At 40.3% G+C, this 23,611-nt stretch overlaps 1 protein-coding gene across 2 annotated transcripts in view; it reads left to right on the forward strand.

Moving 5' to 3' along the window:
• The first annotated feature begins 229 nt into the window (after positions 1-229).
• FAM114A1 (family with sequence similarity 114 member A1) overlaps positions 230-23,611 on the forward strand; it is a 34,388-nt gene continuing 11,006 nt past the window's right edge. For both annotated transcript variants that reach the window (XM_061470994.1, XM_061471004.1), the window contains exons 1-8: positions 230-334; positions 1,822-2,171; positions 3,528-3,615; positions 12,509-12,622; positions 12,783-12,889; positions 13,913-14,047; positions 15,640-15,792; positions 17,218-17,341. In XM_061470994.1, coding sequence (XP_061326978.1) covers positions 1,830-2,171; positions 3,528-3,615; positions 12,509-12,622; positions 12,783-12,889; positions 13,913-14,047; positions 15,640-15,792; positions 17,218-17,341 — 1,063 coding nt within the window. In that variant the 5' untranslated portion in view covers positions 230-334; positions 1,822-1,829. The remainder of the gene's footprint in view (positions 335-1,821; positions 2,172-3,527; positions 3,616-12,508; positions 12,623-12,782; positions 12,890-13,912; positions 14,048-15,639; positions 15,793-17,217; positions 17,342-23,611) is intronic.

The raw sequence follows: 23,611 nt of genomic DNA on the forward strand, positions 1-23,611 counted from the left end.
GCCTTACTCCCGGGCCAGGCACGGCGCGTGTTTCCTGACAGATGCGGGAGTTTGCTGTTAGGCGCTTTGCTCCCATAAGGAAGGTTTAGCAGACAGCTGCAGGACCCTTGGCCTGAGTGGCTCCCCAAAGATGACTCAGTCCTGCACGGTGTATGTGATCTTTTAAAAGTTGTACTAGTGCTGGGCATTGTTTTATTCCGATCCAATCCCTGTAAAAATTGTGATGCACGTGTGTACTGATGCTACAAGTTTCGGAAAAGGATTCTCTTATCTGACGGTGAAATTTGTTTTACAAACACAAAACCTTTCTTTAGGTGATGTTGCCCATCACACAGTGAGTACTGTTAAAACAATGGCCATATTTACCCACGCTAAAGCATTTTATGGTATTTGCTATATTTGTAATGGAAAACTGCAAATACTTGTGGCAGATGCAAAGGTTCTGTCTTGTAAATTGGTGTTTTCTAAAGGTAATTAAGTTACAGTGTAAGCTAAAGTAATATGAGTGGTACTAAGTGCCTGTTTGTTTTTTTATGTTTGTTGTTCACTGATCCTAAGTGCTATTCTTGGACCTGTTCAAACAGATGATCTACATCAGCTAGACAAACAGGCTGCTAAAGCCACAGATGTACATGATTCTATAGACTAATAAAATACAGCTAAGGGCAGATTTCTCTTAAATCCCAGTCATACGTTGCTTTTTACCTTTCTTTTTTCCTGTTCCTCGGTTTCTCTTAGACCCTCAGGCCTTCCTAAAAGTACGAAGCTTTGAACCATATTTAATCTGGGAGTCCATGAAAAGACAACACCTACAGAGAGTGTTGTGTGAGTTTATTCTATGCTGTGCAACTCAGCATATAGGCAAGAGCTAGCAGTAACAACTCTTTGTCAAGGGCTGTCCTCACAGTGGCAGGCATGCTGTTGATGCCAACAAGTAAGTGTTAGTAATCACTGTAGAGTAACCCTTTTGGATTCTATCAGTGCCACTCCTTAATCAGCTGCTCAATGGCCATTTTTTTCCCTTTCCTGAATCCTCAGGCTGCTGCCTGCACAGTGGTGGAAAATACTTAGAAAAAATAAGTTACATTGGAAGATAAGGAGTAAATAAGAGAAAACTGATTTGTAACGTACCCGAAAAAAATAAAAATCAATAACTGTACCTCGTGCAAGCTTACCTTGGATTCAAAACTGAAGTTTAATCACACAGATGGAACTTTAGGAGCAGGTGAGAAGCATTGCACTCCCCAAACAGTAAGCCTTTGAGACAGGCGATGTCGAAACAGTGTAAGCAACGAATGCTTCCTATCTGCAAAATGGCTGCAGGGACGACGGCCTGTCATGTTCTCAAATTATGCCCTTTCTCCAACACATAAGTATCACCACTGTGTTTGTCATCCTCCTCTCCATCAGTTAGTAGGCTATAGGAGCATGTTTATGTGGAAATGATGACAAGGAGAGCAAGAGGTTCTTGGCTATTGCAGTTCAGATTATCCTGTTCACCAGTGGCCTTTCACAGGTAATAGGTAACATCTAACAGAGAACATAGGAATTAACCATGTGGAAGCTCTTACCTTTGACTCCTCCAGATAAATGAGCATCCTTTCTCCTTCACCAAAGTGTATTTTGGAGAACAGTGATGCTGCTCTTCATATTTGAGTGAGATCCTGCAAGATGAATAGTGCTGTATGTGCCACAGGGTTTTCTCAGCAATAGCTTGTAACAGTGGGGTTTTTTTCAGCAATAGCTTGTAAATGCTGCATATTTTATAGTCATTCAAATGTTTGTGGAGCCTAAAAGATGTAATTTATTTTCTGTATTCAGAATTGAAAATGTCTGAAGACATATGTGATGGCATCCCAGCTGAAGAAAAACCTGAAGTAATGGAAATGCCCAGCAAGGAGGTGTTGCCTCATGAGTCAGTACCACACCTTGTGGAAGCTGAGATCTTGCATGAGTCTTCACAAGATGAACGTGGACAGGCTGCTCAGAGTGCCAGTAATAGACAGGAAGGAGAAATATTTATTAATGAAAACCCTTTGACTGAAAAATTAAATGAAAGTCTGCCTTCCAATGAAGAGGCAACTGAAGACGTGCCAGCTGAATGCAGTGATACCGTGAGCCTTGATGCAGAACCTGAATCTGAAGAAACACTGAATGAACAAAGCAGTCCAGTAAGTAATGCCTTTTTCTTCCATAAAAGCACTCCCCTCCCAGCTTTGTAAGGACAGAATGTTGTACAGTGCGCATACTGTTTTTCGCAAAAGCCTAAGGAGTTACATACAAAAAACCTGCATGGAAATTATGAATAGTTGAATTTCTCTTTGCCAGAATGATATTAATTTGGTCTTTCTTGCTTGTTTGCAATAAAACTATACCAAGAATATAACTGATTTTGTATAGAAATAATACTACCATGATTTTGTTATGTGGTTTTCTGTACAAATCTACTTCATTCAGTTCAGAGAATGAACCTAGAAGAGGACAGAATTTAAGCTGCATGTGAAGCACTGAATCTTGTGTGTGCTAATTTTCAAGTCACTGACTTTACGAAAACCGTGTATGATTTACAAGGCTTGGTGAAATGGCCAGTGGTTTTTGATTTGTTCTAGGCCAGTAGGTTTTGATCTATGGTCCACAGATCTTCAGGAGCCCTATGAGTAACTGCTTAATAATAAATAAAAGAAATAAAAATTAAATAAAAGAAATACCCCCCCCCCCAAATTCTAATAATGAAATAAAAGAAAACAAACAAACAAACAAAAAACAAAACCAAGGCTTTTTTACGGTCTATACAGCATCCAAATCCAATGCCTGTGACATAGCTGAAGATATTCTCGTCTCCACTGAAAATTTTTCAGGAATCCACAAACTGGACAACTTTTAGCCCTTCCACCAATGATCCCCCTTTCATAGGGGGAGATCACTGGTGGATGCTGTATGCTGCACCATGCAGAGCTACCTTGGCATACTTCAGCTTTTGGTTTTGAATTGGTTGTGTAGGGATAATACATTACTGGAGACTTTTTTGAAACAACAGTTTCTTAATATGATTTAAATATGGAATACTGGTAACCACTTAATGCCACACATTAATGTAAAACATGGGCAGGAACTCAGTTGTTGGGAGTTCCAGGTGCACATCTACTGTCTTACCCCTCTGAGGAGACTCAGGCAGAGAAGCCTTTAACTCTAGCTGCTGGTAGAACTCAAGGAAGGAGATGGGTTCCTGCTTCTCCCTAATACTAGCTCTAATAAACTTATATGGCTTTATAGAATCAGGTACCTGACGAAATAGTAAGATGTCTGTAAAGACATCTCTGGTGTTTTAGGTGCTTTTAAGAACAGGTTATGTGAGCTAAGCTTCCTATTCTGCTTTCTTGTGCACAGAAGCTTGAACTCCACATAATACCCAATCTATCATCACTTATTAGATGCTGGACTTTGTTACCTGACAGGTTATTTGTGTTTTCTCCTGTCTTTGGGAAACATGAGCTTTAGACAGTGGAGTAATATTTCTGTTCTTATAGGCCACAGACTCTTCATCTAAAGCAAGTAGATGGGGAGCTTGGGGTACCTGGGGAAAGTCTCTCCTGTCATCAGCTTCTGCCACAGTGGGTAAGTGTTCAATCAGTAAAGTTCATGGAAATAAATTATAATCTTAATATGTTGTTAGACACATTACTGTTGTATTTTCAAGATTCATAGACAGTTTTGTCCTGATATGCTTGGCAAGCGTCATTTCATTTTTTATTTTTTATTTTTTTTCAGTGGGAAGAAGGACCTTCCTAAACTGTCAACAGCATAAATATTTCTTGGTGTCAGATTATGGAAAAGTTACTAGGGTTGTTTGTAAAGTTAGTGGATGACCTCACTGTAGCTTCTTCACAGAAAGGACACATAAATTGATGCAGTTACTATCAGCCAAAGGCTTATAGTTTTTGAAACAAAGCACTCTAAGTCAGATTCAAGCATGTAGCTGTTAGTGGTTTATACACCATGACTTCTATCTCTACAATATGAATTTGCCTCTCATAAATCATTCCAGCTTTCAGTGACACCCAGTGAAACTGTTAAGCCATCATACCAGACTTCAGAGAGCAGAACAATGTGCTGAAACATGGACCCTATACTCCCTCTCCCTATACTGTCATTTCCAATAGTATGTCTGTTTAGTATGTCCTTGCAAAGACTTTTGATAGAACTTGATCATTACACATTGAAACTCACAGACAAAAAGTGAAGCATGCAAATACCTAGTTACCAGTGGGAAATCATTCCTTACAAAAAAGCTACTAAGCTGTTAACTAACCAGTTCTCATAAAGGATCCACAAAACACTTTTAAAAGATGAAGCTAGTAATTAAAATGAATTGCTAATTACTAAAAGTGACAGATTCAACAGAGATACTGTTTTTATAATCCCATATAAGGGTAAATAATTCTCCTTATTCTCCTCTGTTCCATGGGCAATAAATTATTCCTCTGTCTTTCTGGGAGAAGGAGGGAGCTTCCCCTCTCTTGTGTTTTTTTTCAGTAATGCTCACACTCAAGAGTTCCTAGCTATCTTTTCTTTCAGACAATCCAACAGATGAATGTATCTAAATGCAGAATGAGCTTCTAAGATGTCTTTAAATTGGCATAAGTGATGGTTACTGCTGAAAGGAGCAGGCCTGTCTTGCCCCAGCAATGTATTTCTTCCTTCTCGTATGCGAACAGTAGTGTTCATGTAGTGATGTGGGGAGCTGGTTTATGAGACTGATTTTTGAAAAGTACAGATGAAGTAAGAGCTGGATCTTCAGCTGGATCAGTTGTAAATTCCCTCATCTGGTTTACCATTTGGTGACCCAAATGCTACTGAATGGGGAATGATAGGAACACGGAGAGCATGCCGATGGGGACAAGGACAACTTAGCTAGCTGTGGAACTGCATGAGTGTTCTCAACTTGTATTTAACCTTAAAGCTAGCACTTCTCTTTCAAATGTGAAGAAGGATCCTTGTGTTGAAAATTTTACCCACCTTTTTTCTAGCACTATCAGTAGGTCTAATAAAAGGTACTGCTTTCACAGATATCCACGAGCCTTGCCTCTCTTGCATCCTCAGACTATCTAATAACAGCATTCTGAAAAGAATCTGGCTTAGCGGAAATAACTAAAGAAGAAAATTTATATGCATAAAAGTAATTTTACTGTTGAGCAGTTGGAATTGTAATGCTGATGAATTATTCAGTTTATTTTTATAGTTGCAGCAGTAGTTTACTCAGAACAGAGCTTTTTCAGGTCATTCAGTTTCTGCCTGTGAGATAGCCATATTTATATTCTGTTTAGCTTTTGCAATAAATAGTATTTCATCAAATGGCCATTCTAATATTGTTTGTGAGTAATAAGATTATTTGTTACGAAACAGTAACTATGCTTGCAGGCTTGCAGCAGCAATCTGCGTTACAGTCTTCTGTTGCTTTGAAGTCTCGGCCTCACTGAGCAATAAGTTTAATGTCACATAGTGCATACGTTTTCTGTGGACAGTATGGCCATAGATATTTTTTTGCCCAAATGACCTGAGCTTGCCTGAAAACAATAAATGGTGTTGGAAGAGCTTTGGGAGACAAATGTTAACATACCATCTGACTGTATTTGCGTCATAACCATCTTCACAGAGTGCAAATATGTGAAAAAGTTTGTTGTCTAGGCAGCCTGACTTGATAAGGTCATGCAATGGTGACTATTTTGAATATATATATTGTATATATATATTTAGAATTATTCAATGAGCACAGTTGGAACAGGTCAGGTTGCCTTGGCAAAGCAGCATCTGAAACATGCAGAAAAGGAGAAAGAAAATTTAAAAATCGTTTTGATTTTACATGAGAATGGTTGCACTGTGTCACACTGAAGACCCCATGTGTTATCTAGCTTCTGCCAGTGGCCAAGAGCAACTGGGAAAGAGCCTAAACTCAGATGTATGTGAAGCAGCACTTACTCAGTTTTCTGTTCCCATTTCCTGGAATCTACAACCTAAACTTTCTGATCCTGGGATCAGGGTAGGGTTGAGTTCAGATATTACTATCTAATAATTTTGGATCTATGTTTTCTCTGTCAGTTTATTAAATGAAATAGACTTCGAATTAAGCAGAAATCAAATGTACATTATTCCCTGTTCCAAGGTAACTTGAGAGACCACATAGATAATCTCAGATTTGTTGCAGAAAATCAATGCAGCAGGTAATAGTTTATATTCCTGATATAGAGGGCTTATTTCCTCGTTGCTTGTTATGGAAATTCATGCTTGATCCTGTGAAGTATCTGTCTGTCACTGTCATAGACAGGATGTGGAATGGCATATACCATGTATCTGCTTCAGTATGATAATTCCTAGTGAGAGACAGAGAGAGGGAAAAAAAAAAGCTATTTTGAATTTCTATAAGCTTTCTTCTTATTATTAAATATTTATTTTTCCCATTCAAGTTATTCTATTTAATATCTGAGCAGTTCAAACAACACTTCATCTCCTATTCTTCTTCAGAAAATAAGTTTGCTACAATCCAGTCCATTTTAATGTTGCTTAAAATGTTGTCAGTGTAATAAATGACATAAATAAAGCTGCTTTCTTGGAATTAGGCTTATCAGCAACACCTTCAGTATGTGATTTTTCTGTTGCTCTGTTATTATCTTTGTACAACAGAGCTGCTTGCCTGGTTAAGTATGACAAATACTTACTGTTCCTTATATTTTTCTTCAAAATTGTACTCTTGTCAAAATAGCAGAAACAGTTTGAGGTAGACTAGATAACATCTTAAAGGCCTAAGCAAATACATTCAGCTTCTAATAAATAGTATCATAGAACAGCCTAGGTTGGAAGGGACCTTGAAAGATCATTGACTTGATTGACAAGGGGTAACAGGTTAAAACTTAAACAGGGGAAGTTTAGATTGGATATAAGGAGGAAGTTCTTTACTGTAAGGGTGGTGAGGCACTGGCATGGGTTGCCCAGGGAAGTTGTGAGTGCTCCATCCCTGGCAGTGTTCAAGGCCAGGTTGGACAGAGCCTTGGGTGACGTGGTTTAGTGTGAGGTGTCCCTGCCCATGGCAGGGGGCTGGAACTAAATGGTCTTAAGGTCCTTTCTAACTCTGACCGTTCTGATTCTATGATCATCTAGTCCAGGCTTTTGTGGGAAAGGGTGCCTAGATGAGATTATCTAGCATCTTGTCCAGTCACATCTTGAAAACATCCAGCAGTGGCAAATCTACCATGTTTCTGGGGAGGTTGTTCCAGTGATCATTCTTACTGTAAAAAATTTCTTTCTTACATTCCTTTCTGTTTAGGACTGGCCTGAAATGGTTGTTTAAAGGATTTTGGTTTCATAGAATCATCACGGAATGGTTTGGATTGGAAAGGACCTTAAGCTCATGTAGTTACAGCCCCCCTGCTATGGGCAGGGACACCTCTCACTAGACCAGGTTGCTTTAATGGAAGGTGTCATTATGTCATTTCATTATTCTTCAAAGCCTGATTTATTGTTCCCAAAAAGATTAGCATTTTTACTGCATGGCTGTACTTTGTTTAGCATAGCTGATTTTAGTTTCTAATAATAAGTTAGTTTCCGTATAATTTGTATCTTATTTCTCTTTAGCTAACTGCACATACAGCCAATGATTGTTCTGGAGATGGTTTTGGATTCTAAAGAAAAGATTTGTTGTCTTTGAACTGATTTTGACATTACTTGGATCAAGGTCCCAGCCACAAGGCAGATGTGATACTCCCCTACACAACAGAATCTGTAATGCCTTTGAATTAGTGGTAGTCACTGCCTGAACCATGCTTAGTGTCTAACACTAGATGTCACACTAAGAAAGTTATTGAATCTGTCTCATTAATGAGGTGAAGTTTTCTTTTGTTTTTAAAAGGTACAAGAAGTCTGGTTTCCCTCCTTGTGGAACCACAGTAGAGTAGATCCACTGAAATAGTTGCTGGGATGATGAGACGGGAGAAACAGCGTCACTACGATCTGGAGACACAAGTTCTTGTACTTACCATTACCATTTTACTCTTTTTCTTTTAAACTGAATCTTTTAGTAAATCGGCAATTACACCATCCAGTCTTTTAGTAAGAGTGTTGATAAAACTCTGCTCTAACAGTGGGTTACCATTACAGCTAAGCCAATCTAATGGGTAGCAGCCACTGAAATGTGCAGTCCTGCACTTCTTTTCCTGGCATATTTCTTCCTCTTTCCTGTGCCATCATTCGTGCTTCTCTGAGCTCCTGGTAATCCAGTCAGGAAGCTAAACTGACATAAGAATAACTCTAGAGGAAAGAAAAATCCATTTTCTGCCTCTTCAGTTCATTGAAATAACTCACTAGATAAGTGCCAGGGCAAGCAGAAGGGATAAAAATGGAAAATGGGAGGAACAGCACCAAGCACCAGCACCAAGAAGCCATTAGGTCATCTTAGCTTTAACAGCAAACCTTTTATCCCCAGGTGATAAAAAAAGTGAGGAATAATGTATTCTCACTCTGTACTTGAAGCTTGTCACTTCCATTTTTTAAAACAGCATGTATACTTGTAGCAATAGTACAATTATATACAATAGTCTATTGCTATTATTAAAACGTTTACCACTGCATTAAGGAGATCTGAAACTAGTCTTGTTTACTAGCTGAATTGGAGTTACTCCTGATTTACAGACTGGATAACATATGAATAATCAGAATCTAGTCTTTGGTTTTGTTTTAACTACAAGGAAAAGAATTTTTCTAAAGCAAAGCCTTGGAGTGAATACTCCAATACTACCAATAGGGTAGCCTCAAAGTGAGCATAATGGTGTCCCACTTTTTAGTGTACAAAACTAGAACACAGCTGGCTTTTCCACGTATGTATGCTTCATATGGTGGAGTGACTCCCCCCTCCAGCCATCTTTCACGTTCATCGGTTTCTCAGTGTCAGATGCTAATTTAAGGCCTCAATCTTCATCTTTAGCTCAAACCAGCTGAAGCTTCATTCATATTACTTGACTGAAGTTTGATCACTTGCTCATCAGAAGTGCCCTTGTGGTGCAAGACAGCTTGTGAAGACTGTGTGGTAGCCAGGGACAAAATCTCAAAGTCTTCTTCTCCATCTCTACCATAGAAGCAGGGCGTCCAATAGCCTGGGAGTACTGGATTGACAAGGGACAGCAATTCCTTCCGAGAATGGTTTAGATTTCAGACATGCGGAACTGCCTCCAAGGTGTCTGTTGGCCTCTTTCAGCTCTGCAGGGAATCCAAAGCTACTAAGCTGGAAGGTGGAAGATAAAAGAGCCTAAAGTAGGATGTATCTGACTAAAGCATTTGTGAGTGCTGTAATCTGGCCTTGGGCAGATCAGGCAAACTCAAAGGCAGGCCACATGTTTAGGCACTGCTTGTAAAACCTTCCCTTTCAAGTGAAAGATTCCAACCAGCAAGGTGAACAACATCATTCTGCTGAAATCACCAGCCAATAGAAGGAAAAGAAATCATGTAGGCAAGAAAAAGCAGCAACACAGGGAAAAAGGCATGCTTTCTTCAAAAAGTATGCAGGTAATATCCACTGCATAGCTCTTCTGTCCCTGCTGCCACTAATGAGTAAATGGAGGTGTTGGAGGTGTTCCTAAATCTACAATATCAGCTCTGTTGTGTCACCCAGTGTAACAAAACCAGTGCGCTTTCTTCTCTAAAATGTAGCCTCATCTCCCATAATCTCTTTTATTTCTGTGCCTTTTAAAATTACAAATAATAATTTTAATTTCTAAAGCAACATGAGCTTCTGCTGTGTTTGTGCATGTACGTGTATCTAACACTGCTGATATGCTTCAGTTGTGGTCTTCTGATCTCATCCAGTTTTGTTGTTGTTATCAAACATATGTGCCATCCGGCTTACTCCAGCAAAACTAGTCCTAGTTGACCTGAGGTATTTTCTTATCATTATCATTATGATTCTAGTGCATGTAACCACAGCCCTGAAAATGCTACCTATTGTAAGTCTGTAAATATCAATACAGCAGCTGTGTGCCTCCTTTTCTTGAAAGTATGAGATTGTCTGCAGAACTATGAGAACCAAATTACAGAATATTAAAAAAAAATAAAACATTTTTAGGTACAGGAAAAAAAAAGGGAAATTAATCTGAAAATCCATAACTTTCATACACAGTTAAAAACAAATTTATGCTTAATGTTCATAGTTATTTTTTCTGTATAATTACAGGACAATAGTATTTTATTAGCAGGTCAAGACCTCAAGAAAAATTAAGTCAATGGAAAGAATAGAACTTTTTTGCTCATTTAAAAAGTTGTGAGCAAGAGAAATGGAAAGGAATGTGGTATGGAGCATCTATTACATGAGTTTAAAAGCACAATTAATAATTATTTGAGTCTCAAGAATATGTAGAGTAAATAAATGGCTCAATCTATTCATACTAATATTTTTCTTTAACCAATTAAAATGTGCAGAAGATTGGGATTAGATAAAGTAGTACTCTGCTCTCCAGTATCTGCATTGGAACATATTTTGCAAAAGGCCAGAAGTTATCCAGCAAAGAGTTAAATCCCTGTGGTACATGACCTGGTATGTCCTGTACAATTGAACAGACTGCTACATTTTGTCAGACATGAGATATGTAGACAAAGGTCATATTTTCTTTAAACAGGTAAAAGTATTCACCTGCCTAGTCTTTCTGTTTCACTGTAAAACATCAGGACCCCATTTCTGCTGTACAGAAAATTACTTGTTTCTGCTTGTGTGTTCCTTAGGGGACATCTTCTTTGGTTTTTGTATTTACCTCCAGATACCCCAGTTTTCTTGTATGTGATATTTCAGTAGTGTTGCTTCACATATGTTTTCTAGAGTATATTTAATACTGAATTCACAGATCACCTGATGTGCAATCCATCTGGAAATCATATAATCATAAACCTGAGCTTTCCTTCCTCCTACTCCATTTCAAATCGTTTTGCTGCATTTTTCTTTGATCAGATGTTCAAAAGCATATTTGTATGTTTATGTGTATGTTTATTAGAACACTGCAGAGCACTGGCAAATGATAGCTTATTTTGCTGTAGTTAATATAACTCAGAAAAATGCTTTGAACTTTCCTAACAGAAAGTGCCCCCAATTATGGGAAAGTATGGACAACATTTAATTAATTGCTGTGCTTGACTTTGTGCCTTAGATGTCCAGGTATCTGCATAAGCATCTGCCTTAATGTCTTTTCTGAAATCATTTCTCTATTAACAATTCAGCTGAAGGTAACAAAGCAAAGAAGTATGAAATTGTCATTAATACTTCTTACAAGTATTTAGGCAGATAGTTACTGCCCTGCTGCTAGAAGTGATAAGCTTTATGTGTGATGCAGTAATAGTGTACTGAGCAAGAAAGAATCACACAGGGTAGCTGAAGCCATTTCATTTTGTGTTGGAAAGAAATTTTGCTCACTTGGTTGGTTGTTTACTTCTTGCATCTCAGCTGATGTGCAGAAACTTACAACTAAGGAAGTTGTACTAGCTGGATCATTTGTAATGGGAGAAGCATATCAGGAACATACTTGTAGACATACCCAGAGGCAATTTGAGGGTAGTCTTTCTTTAAGGGCAGCATTTTTCAACTACATCTGATGCAGGTTAGGAAGTTATTGCCTCCTTTTGCAACTGCTGGCTACAGGCAATCCATCCTATCCTATAGTGGAATACTACCAGTCTGGGGGATCTGCTAGTGTAAATTAACTCTGTATAGACAAGCAGCAAAGCAATCCTGTTCTATCAAAACTATTCAGATATATTCAGATAGAAACCCTAATAATATATATTCTGTACATTAAACTAGACCATTTTAATAGAACAGAGACTTAGGGAGTCGCTATGTTAGGTAAGGGTCAGGTAAAATCTCTGTGGGAGATCAGCTGCCACTGGAACAATAATTCTATCTGTCATCTGACACCAGCAGTTTACGAAGTATATTAAAGTAGCAGCTTTGAGGTGAGATACTTTGGAACTTGACTTCAAGTGAGCAACTGAGGAGCTTAAATCCTGAAATAACTTTGAGGACCTGGGTCAGTATTCTGAAAACAACTAACATAACACCTCTGCAGCAAACTGAAGATTCCTTACCTCAGCCCTGCAGTCATCCACAGACCATTAATTGTAGCTTAATTGTTCCAGAGTTCTGAAAACTAAATTAGGCCAAAACTATGTCATTAGGAGGACCAACAATTTCTGTTTAAACTGCTTGCAGTAGAATATTTAGCATTTTGAAAAGCAGAGAACTAAACTTACATGTGTCACTGAAACAAGTTTTGCATTTCAGATCAAGTGTCATCTGTAGGATATTTCAGCTTTATCATTTCTAGTCAGAAGAACAAGTGAATTATTAACCTATTAAAAAATTAAGTAATGGGGTAAGTTTAATAGTTACTCTGATTGTCATCATTCATGGGGTATAAAAATACTAGGCACTGTTAGTAAAACATTTTCAAATAATATAATCTAAAATATGCTTTTGCTGCAGGTCATGGGATAACAGCAGTAAAGGAAAAAGCAGGATCTACCCTAGGAATTCATAATACAAGTTCAGCATCTTCAGAAACAGCAGAGTCTCCTGCAGCTGAAATGCCAATTACACGTAAGTTCAAGTTCACTGAATTTTGACAAAACTCTTTGACATTGCCAAATTAGTGCAATTTACAGAATTTTAGTGTTTTGACCACAGGATCTAGTTTACTGTAATTTATGACTTGTAGAGTTGAAAGTATGCTGTATGCTTGCTCTTTTCCTTTTGTTAGAAGCAGAAGATACTCTGGACCAAAGCTTTTCTGAGAATATTCCTTCTTCTCCTTCGTCTGGATCTCGTGGCATGTTGTCAGCTATCACTAATGCTGTTCAGAACACAGTGAGTCATTTTAGCTGGCCTCTCTGTTCTAGTTATTCTGCATCATTTTTAGGTGCAACTTCACTGTAGATCACATTGGTTAAGTTGTAGGTCTTTGTAAAAGCAGTTGTGTTGTAAGTCTGTTTAGAGTCTCTTCCATGGCAAAATAACAGAATCAAATAATAATAAAAAAAAACATTCAGAACAATTAAGTTACTACTTTGTCACCAAAGTAGAAACTACTGAAAGTACAGAAGAAGTCTCAGTGAAAAATATGGTCTTCTCCTAAACTATGTCAGATTTTTCTAGTCCTTTATATATTATTTTTGTAGTTGTGGTATCATCATCTGGTTTTCTTTTACAGTTAAGTCTTTCCAGAGAGTTACCAGGAGATTTGTTATCATTTCTGAAGGCAGATCAAATACGAAAATACTCTATTTGCTTATATTAAGGCTTTTACTAAACTCTACTGTTAGTCCCTGGCCCTTACCTTCACCTCTTTCTCTAGTGTCTTGATTCATATTAGTCTTCACCGAAGGTGGTCTGATTGCAGACTCAGTGAGGCAAAATCTTTCGTCCATGGTTCTTCCCTTTTACACTCTCCATACTTTTTCTGTGTGTTGCACTTCATCCTTTTCTGATTTTCTGTGTTGCAGCTTTTGCAAAATCTTGTACCATACTGTTTCCAAATCAATTTTTGTGTCATTTTCTTCCCCAGTGTTTTTGCACACATTATCACAGCAAATGTTTTCCTCTGATCTTTCCCATATGGTGTTTCCCTTGAAATTTTAAGAGACTTTAAGCATTGGCTAAAAAAGCATAGAAGACTAACTCCCTATTGAGCATGTTTTACAAAGTGCAATTCCTTTATTAGTGCATATCCACTTCACTCTGAGTGCCTCATCACTCTAGTATCTACTAGTTAAAACATAGAAAATCTATGGACCTGAATGTTCAAAAACAGTGTTGGCAAAAACAATACTCTTACAGTTCATATTAGCATAAAGTGGAAAGAAAATAACCATATTGTGTTATTTTGTACAGGGGAAAAGTGTTTTATCTGGAGGCTTAGATGCTTTGGAATTCATTGGGAAGACAACCATGAATGTCCTTGCAGAAAGCGATCCTGGATTTAAGAGAACCAAAACACTGATGGCAAGAACAGTTTCTCTTTCTCAGGTTGGATTTATTTAAATGCAGCTCTGTCAATTCTTCTTCCGTAATTTTAGATGCCTCAGGGAGAGGCTTTATTTATTGCAGTAGATACTGGCTAAGCTTATGGAAATAAATATTGTGCTTTATATTTGCTTCACTTTAGTTTTCTTCACAAAATCACAACAGATAATGTAAAATCGTCTTTTCTGCATAATAACATGTGCAATAGCAGATTTTAATAAGATAGTATGTGTGGTGATAAATCATTACTCTCTGGAGACAGAAACAAATTGTTCATGTTTTTGTATCAGCTCTAGAGAGAGATCTTCCAGCATAAAAATCGGTATAGTACTGTCCTTGGAAATGAGTAATACTGGAATATGACATATGTTTCGTTATGAATTAAAGCTGTGAAGTTATATCTTAATGTTCATCTAAACTAATAGTACCCTTACACAGGTGTGACTCATATGTTTGAAAGATGAAGGACATGATAAAAACAGAATAGAAGCATAAGTGCTGTCAGTACAAAATTATTTTAGTTCTCCAGACACTGAGAGGAGAGAGGCTGTGGAAATCAATAGACATTGAAAAAACCTGTAATTTTACTACATGTTTACTTCCTTGTAGGGAGGAGTAAGATATTTTTCTTTTAATGAGATGTTTCATCTTTAGTGTTTATCATTCTGAGTGTGGACAGACTAATACTATTGTAGCAGGCCAAAAGCAAGTTAACTCCTGTTAAGGCCTACAGGGTTAAAATGAGCTTTTAAGGATGCCTTCCTAAACAATGTGTATTAATTCACACATAAAATCTGAGGCAGAAAGTGACATGAATCAGTTCTCATGGGTAGCATAACACAGTGCTTCCTTCTGAGTGATTTGTACATAAAACTTTGTGAGTGATCTTTTGAAGGTGGAGAGTGAAAAATCTGCCATCATACATCTTTTGTAACAAATTGATAACTGAAGACAATATCTTAGAAATTCTGGATTGTGGACTAGTGTAAGTGGAAAGAGTTTACCTGCATTCAGAGGCCTACATGTGATTTAAGATGCAGTTCAGATGTATTTACCAGCTTTACTGTAGCAAATTCGTACAAGAGGCCATTTCTTACTGGGACTAGAAGGAATAGGAGATCCTCTTCTGTACAGTAGTCTATCCTTCCTATACACTAATAGCAGTGTATAAGAAGACCACTCTAAAACATCCCCCTTTGGTAAAAGTCATCCCTTCCTAGGCCAATCTCTTTTGTTAGTCCTGCTGTCACATAAAACTGACTTTAGTATCAGCTAAAAATATTTTATAGGAAGTATTTTTGTAGGTGCATTATTTATGCAAGTAGGTATTCGTATTTGTAGCTGATATTGCTTTTGAGGACATAAGCAAGATTATTTGATGATTAGCAATTACCACTGGGAAAACCACATTTAGAAATATTTTATTAGAGAAGTTAATCAAAAAAGAAGTTAGATATTTCAGCTCTAAAATTTCACCTCTGCATGTGTGATGTAGTCCCAAATTTTATTACTTTAGACGTGCAGAACCAGAAATAAAACCTGTCATACCTACAGCACTACCCATAAAGCAACAGAAATTATGTGTATTTTTGCAGCTGTTGCGCGAAGCTAAAGAAAAGGAGAAACAGAGGAGGGCCCAGCAAGTTACAGTTGAAAGAACAGCCCATTATGGACTACTCTTTGATGAATTTCAAGGTTTGTCTCATCTTGAAGCTCTGGAAATCCTGTCAAATGACAGTGAAGCTCAGGTACAGTATGCAGACAGCATAAATCAAAATGGTTGGGAAAAAACAGATCTTCACATTAGTTTTACTCTGCAGCTGCATGTGAAATAAGCAGTAAGTTTTCCATCAACTTCAAAGAAAGTTGGATTGGTCCCACAGGCCAGTCCTTGGCTTCAGGAAATCAGTCTAAATACATCTAAAGTTTAACGCCAAGATTAACTCAAACAGCTTCCTAACTTAAAGTTATTTTTGTTAGGATCATATTTAGTGTGTATTTGTCAGCTTGTGACATTATGTAGATGTTTTCAGATGTTGAAGTCATTTGGTTTTTGTGTCAAGCAGGAATTGCAGACCTACTACACAAGTCCAATTCCCTGATAAATATTCCAAAAATCATGCACACATGCACAAAATACAGTACTGTAAGCGTGAGACCTATACTGACAGCCCAAAAGCCACAGGAGGAGTGCAAGGGACTGAAGGCACTGCTAATGTCCTATGTGTTTCTAATAGCAGGGATTTAAAAATATTTTTAAGCTTTTATTTGAAAAGTTTCCATTAAAAAAAGTTCCCAATGAACCCTATAAAATGGGTGATGTTATAGGGAGGGGCCAAAAAGTCCTTCACAGTCTGAATCAGGTCTTCCAGCTTTACCTTGCATTTAACCCTGAGCATATGAGCTGGACACATGAAGGGGCAGTAAGAAGTTAATGTAAGAAAATAGCTTCCTCCAATCTCTCTCCTGAGCCAGTCTGCGCATCTGTTAAGCAAGGTCTAAAAAAAAACAACCCTTGAAACAAACCCAAAAGTAACATTCTGTATCAAAGGGGAGAAGGCATTTCTGTTGGCTTCCCTCGGCAGAGACTGTGATCATGGGATTAACACCATGTAACTGTAGTGCAAACATACAGCGATTCAAAGAATCTCTTTCCATCCCTCTTAGGCATGCATACCTATTAGATATGCAGGAACTTGCAGGTCCCTGAGACATGCAAAGACCTGTCAATACGTTCTTCAGAACTGGTAGACTGTCAATAATTTTGGTTGCATTTTGAAGGAGGCAAGACAGTTTTCTTTTTCCAGCTCTTCCTGTGACTGCTCAGGCTAACCATGAACTCTGTCTGTGCTGTTTTTGCTTGCTGTCTTCATCCAAGCAATCCCCAAGTGCTTATTGCAGTTTGCAGTTACACCATAGATTTATAGTTCAAAACTAATGTTCTGTGAGAATGTAGAGACCTGATGATCTTGCAAGGCTGGTGTAGTTTTTGTGATACTCAACAAATCTTGTTGATGAGAACTAAAAATGTGTCTACAGTGGAAGGTTTGAGCATAGTGGAAGTTTCTGTTTCCTAGCCTGTTTTGGTATCAGGCTCCAAATTATCACTTAAGAAATGCTCTGTTTTGTTGGGGAATGCTTACTTTTTCTTCCAAATGTCCTTTCATTTACAGATTCAGTCATATTTAGCAACACTTGATGGAGAGCAGTTGGAGACTGTGAAAACTGATTTAATTGCTATAAAAGAGATCTTTGTTCCAAAGGAATCAGATGATGAAGCGGTGCAGGCACAGAAAGGTAATTAGAAATACAGAGACTTAACCACATGGATAATTGTTACTTCTGTATACAGTAATCTAAAATGCTACAATCCAAAATATAATTTCTGATATCTAATACTCTTCATAAGGTAGTCACTAAAATTAATATACCAGAAGTTCTGGAAGCTAATCAATGCTTCATTTTGAATTTCTATGGTAATTGAACTGTGAGATGTAGAAAATATAACATCAGGAAGTGTTATATTATTTTGCTTTGTTGTCAGTGAAAGCAAAACAAAAATAAGGGAAAATAATAATCTTTTGGATAACTGAGTTTTTCTTACAGAATCTGTTTATGAAATTGTGTAATCTGAAAGTTTTGAAGTCTTTAGCAATGCTTTTCTGTTTAGCATCTTCACTTTGCACCCTCCCTTGCTAGACAGGGAAAAATTTAGAGTGTAATAAAGAGACTTAATAATCATGAACTTTTTGAGGGGAAGTCACTTTGAAACATAGCAGCAACGCTGCTTTCTAGGTATTGTTTGGCAAGACATGGGGTGTGGAGTGTGAAAAAGAAAAAGAAGTTAAGACAACAGAAGCATGCTGTAACTATGACCTAGTACACAGCATTGAAGGGAACAGGACCGGCATGACTGTCTGTAGATCAGCTTACAAAGGTTACAATAAAATTGGTTAGGAGCAAAATAGGTGTCTTAAACAGGTCAGGAATGTTGGCATTCCCCAGAACAGAAGGATAAAAAGTTAAAGTCACCATAGTTCACGTCTATAGGCCTGTGAGATCCATACCAAACCTCTTCTAGTTGATAGAAACAACCCCTTTAATCTGATTGAGGACTGGCTTATGCCATTGAACACTATGTTGCTGCGTTTCAGAAGCAAAAAGATATCTCTTCCACGTCTTCTTGATCTTCTCAGGGGTCCTTTGCCCTTAAAACCTACATTTTGCAAGATGGTGAGGTGTGGTTTCTCTAGCCTTCAGAAAAGTTAGAAAAGATAGAGATTAACTAACGGTATTTGAAAATGTTAGATCTTATTTAGCCACTGAGCAGTATTTGAAAACAAGCTAATTACCACTTACTGCTAATTTATTACCACTTTCTCATCACCCAAGTAATGGTATTTGTGTGGTGTCAATTGCCAGTGCTATACAGTTGGGAGGAAGACCAGTACTTTTGCATTCCCGTGTTTGGAAAGGGTACCCTAGACTCTCAGAATCTCATTCAGAGATGGTAGTGCTGCTTTTAGTTGCAACTCTAAACTCTTTCAGTCCTGCAGAACGAGAAATAACTGCAGCAATCTTCAGAGGAGATTTTTTGCGAAAAGGACTTAGAATCATAGAATCATAGAATAATTAGGGTTGGAAAGGACCTTAAGATCATCTAGTTCCAACCCCCCTGCCATGGGCAGGGACACCTTACGCTAAATCGTATCACCCAAGGCTTCATCCAACCTGGTCTTGAGCACTGCCAGGGATGGAGCATTCACAGCCTCCCTGGGCAACCCGTAAGTGCCTCACCACCGTAACAGGAAAGAATTTCCACCTTATATCCAATCTAAACTTCCCCTGTTTAAGTTTTAACCCGTTACCCCTTGTCCTATCACTACAGTCTCTAATGAAGAGTCCCTCTCCAGCATCCCTATAGGCCCCCTTCAGATACTGGAAGGCTGCTAGGAGGTCTCCATGCAGCCTTCTCTTCTCCAGGCTGAACAGCCCCAACTTTCTCAGCCTGTCTTCATATGGGAGGTGCTCCAGTCCCCTGATCGTCCTCGTGGCCCTCCTCTGGACTTGTTCCAACAGTTCCATGTCCTGTTTATGTTGAGGACACCAGAACTGCACACAATACTCCAGGTGAGGTCTCACAAGAACAGAGTAGCGGGGCAGGATCACCTCCTTTGACCTGCTGGTCACGCTCCTTTTGATGCAGCCCAGGATACAGTTGGCTTTCTGGACTGCGAGCGCACACTGCCAGCCCCATGTTCATTTTCTCATCAACCAACACCCTCAAGTCCTTCTCCGCAGGGCTGCTCTGAATCTCTTCTCTGCCCAACCTGTAGCTGTGCCTGGGATTGCTCTGATCCAGGTGTAGGACCTTGCACTTGTTATGGTTAAACTTCATAAGGTTGGCATCAGCCCACCTCACAAGTGTGTCAAGGTCCCTCTGGATGGCATTCCTTCCCTCCAGCGTATCAACCGAACCACACAGCTTGGTGTCATCAGCAAACTTGCTGAAGGCACACTCAATCCCACTGTCCATGTCACCGACAAAGATGTTGAACAAGACCGGTCCCAACACCGATCCCTGAGGGACACCACTCGTTACTGGTCTCCAGCCGGACATTGAGCCATTGACCACAACTCTTTGCATGCAGCCATCCAGCCAGTTCTTTATCCACCGAGTGCTCCATCCATCAAATTGATGTCTCTCCAGTTTAGAGACAAGGATGTCGTGTGGGACAGTGTCGAATGCTTTACACAAGTCCAGGTAGATGACATCAACTGCTCTACCCCTGTCCATCAGTTCTGTAGCCCCATCCTAGAAGGCCACCAAATTGGTCAGGCAGGATTTCCCCTTAGGGAAGCCATGCTGGCTGTCACCAAGCACCTTCTTGATTTTCATGTGCCTTAGCATGCCTTCCAGGAGAATCTGCTCCAAGATTTTGCCAGGCACAGAGGTGAGACTGACTGGTCTGTAATTCCCTGGGTCATCCATTTTCCCCTTCTTGAAAATGGGGGTTATATTTCCCTTTTTCCAGTCATCGGGAACTTCACCTGACTGCCATGATTTCACAAATATGATGGCCAGCAGATTTGCAACTTCATTTGCCAGCTCCTTCAGGACCTGCGGATGGATTTCATCAGGACCCACAGACTTGTGCACATTCAGATCAGATTTTTAAGATGGTCTTGAACCAGCTCCTCTCCTACAGTGGGCGCAAGGTCTTCATTCTCACAGTCCCTGCGTCTGCCTTCCAAGACTTGGGTGGTGCAGTCAGAGCCTTTGCCAGTGAAAACCGAGGCAAAGAAGTCATTCAGAACCTCAGCCTTCTCCAAATCCTGTGTAGCCAGTTCTCCTGAGAGCTTCCTGAAGGGGCCTACATTCTCCCTAGTCTGTTTTTTAGTTGCTATGTACCTGTAGAATCCCTTCCTGTTATCTTTAATACCTCTAGCCAAGTTTAATTCTAACTGGGCCTTAGCTTTCCTAACCTGGTCCCTAGCTTCCCAGACAACATCCCTGTACTCTTCCCATGCCATCTGTCCTTGCTTCCACTTATTATAAGCCTCTTTTTTCATTTGAATTTTCCTCAGGAGCTCCTTATCCATCCAAGGAGGTCTCCTGGCCCTCCTGCTGCACTTCCTTCTGGTTGGGATGCAACACTCCTGAGCTTGCAGCAGGTGATCCTTGAATATCAACCAACAGTCTTGGGCCCCTCTGCCCTCTAGGGCTGTATCCCACGGAACCTTCCTAAGCAGTTTCCATTTTGTCCATCACCAAAACTATTCGGTATTAAAAAAAAAAAGAAGAACAAACATGTTTTGCTGTAGAAACAACTTCAGTAGGAGAGTATGGATTTTACATCTATTTTCAGTTCATTTGGGATTTATACTTAATCATACAGCTGTGATAGAAACCTTGCCATTATTTCATTTTCTGTCAGAATATTTTATATTCTCCATAGGATAAGAAAGTCTGTTTAAAGACAGAAATCCAGGGTAGTGAGCTTGCTGCACGCTCTTCTCGCTCTCCTGAGGATCTCAAATTCGAGCATCTCATGATCATTGCATCCAAGGCTGCCCTGGAGCGTCACATTTCCAACCAGCCCTTCCCTGTTCATGAGTCAAGCATGGCACCTCTCCTTGTCCGCTCCTCTATTACTTGCAGAAGGAAGTTGTCTTCCACACAATCGAGGAACCTCCTGGATTGCTTGTGCCGGGCCATACCGTCCTTCCAACAGATGTCAGGGTGGTTGAAGTCACCCATGAGAACAAGGGGCTGTGAGCGTGAGGCTTTTCCTATCTGTCTATAGAGTGCTTCATCTGCAGGTTCTCCTTGATCAGGCGGTCTGTAACAGATCCCCACAGTAATGTCTCCCATAGCTATATTCCCTTTAACCCTGACCCACAAACTCTCTGTGGACTGCTCACCTGTCCCCAGACAGAGTTCCATACTCTCCAGCCTATCCCTAACATAAAGAGCAACTCCCCCTCCCCGCCTGCCAGGCCTGTCTTTTCTAAAGAGCCTGTAACCTTCCATTCCAACACTCCAGTCATAGGAGCCATCCCACCATGTTTCTGTGATGCCTGTTATATCATACCCCCGTAGACATGCACACATCTCTAATTCCTCTTGTTTGTTCCCCATGCTACAGGCATTTGTACAGAGGCATCTGAGCCGAGCTCCAACTGAAGCCGGCTCATTGGCTGGAGCGGCTGGGTTATCTCTACATTGCTCCAAGCATTTATTATAGGTTCTGGCAACTGACTGGGTGTGTTGGAATTGAATGATGCCCCCCTCCCCCAGCACATCTAGTTTAAAGCCTCCTTGACCAGTCTGGCAAGCCTCCTACCAAAACTGCTCTTTCCCTTATCAGACCAGCTCCACCAGCCCCCACTAGACCTGGCCTACAAGCTTGGGTCCCATGTTCAAGACACCCAAACCCCTGACTATGACACCACCCTTTTAACCAGTTATTAACCTGGCCTTTCCTCCTAGCTTTTTTAAGGTACTCCCCTGTATCCTGGAGAATTGACGAAAAGACTATCTGAGCTCCAGAGACCCTAACCACCTCCCCCAGGGCTCTGTAGTCCTTCTTTATGTTCCCCAGGCTACTACTATCTATATCCCTAGCACCCACATGGATCACTAGAAGTGGGTAATAGTCCGTGGGACTTACTAGAGCAGGCAGCTTCTCTGCCACATCCCTGATCCGTGCCGCCGGTATGCAACACACCTCCCTTGAGACAGGGTCTGGCCGGCAGACCAGTGCTTCTGTCCCTTTCAGTGTAGAGTCCCCTACTACTACGACCCGTCGCTTTTTCCTAGCAGCACCAGTAGAGATCTTCTTTCCCAGGGCATCAGCCGGCTGTTTCTGGCTCGAGTGCATTTCCTCATTAGCCCCCTGCAGGACAGCAAAGAGGTTCTGTGTGGGGACAGGGGATTTAGGGGGAAGCCCCTTGCTTTTGGTTGTCCTTTTCCTTCTTTTTTTGGTTTTTTTTTTGTCACTAATTCCCAGCTTCCCAGGTTAACAGCCTCCTTCTTTCCTTCATGAGGTAGAGGTGAAGCTCGAGGCCCCTGCACAGTTTGGGCCAGGAGCAAGCATTCCTGCATCCTCTCAGCTTCCCTGACATCTCGCAGTCTATTAACAGCATCCCGCAGCTCTGCAGGAGGACCTCCACCAGGGAGCACCGAGTGCAGCCCTGCCCATTGTGCACTCTGCCCTCACCAGACCAGTGCAGGCACTCTCTACACCCCGAGCTCTGCACTGCAGCCTCCCCTCTCATCGGCTCTGTCTGGGTGCCTACGCTGGCCACCGCCGGGGCAGCCAGAGCAGAGCTCCCGGACAGGGCCCTGATCATACGACGAGTGCTCACCATCCCGCCCGCCTGCCTGCGCAAACTGCCTTGCCACGCTCCTGGTCGCTTGCGCTCCCTGGGGCAGGTTTTTAACCAGTCAGGGTTGGTGCCACTGCTTCAGACTTCCCCCCGTGTGAGTCAGCTGCTCGCTCTGTCAGTTGAGCTGCCGGCTCCTGGGCAGGTCCTGTCGAGGACTTGAGGCTCCCTCGGTGGCTCCTGTCGCTGAGTTGAGGCTCCTGGACGCTGATCACCCCCCCGCTCCGGTGTTGAAGGCGTCCTCTCTCGAGCTTGTTCTTAGCAACCTTGAAACTGGAATTCTGAGGGTTTTTTCTTTTTGCATCTTTGCTTAACAGCCAGACAGGTACTAAATCAATATGAAAAGACGGAAAGGAAAAGACATTTTCTGACACAAGTAGGAGAAAGCCAAATGCATACCCTTCTCCCTAATGTTTCCTCTTTGATTATGCAACCCTTCCACATATTTTTCACTGCAGTGTCTTTTCCTTTCAGTTGTTTATGAAATAATGAGAGGAGAATATCTGAAAAAGTAGTTTTTCCTACACACCAAATATTTCATATCTGAGGCTAAGGGAGATAGGAACCCAAGTGAGTATTAAATTGAATATGCCAGTTATCAAAAATTTGGGTAAGTTTACATTGATCTAGTGAACTTCTTACCAGTTTTCATCATGCTGCAGTTTATAAAATGATTTG

Source organism: Pezoporus flaviventris, unplaced genomic scaffold, assembly GCF_033815535.1.
Source record: "Pezoporus flaviventris isolate CSIRO_AGI_PZ_B2104156 unplaced genomic scaffold, CSIRO_AGI_Pfla_v1 ptg000002l, whole genome shotgun sequence".
NCBI classification, from domain to species: domain Eukaryota; kingdom Metazoa; phylum Chordata; class Aves; order Psittaciformes; family Psittacidae; genus Pezoporus; species Pezoporus flaviventris.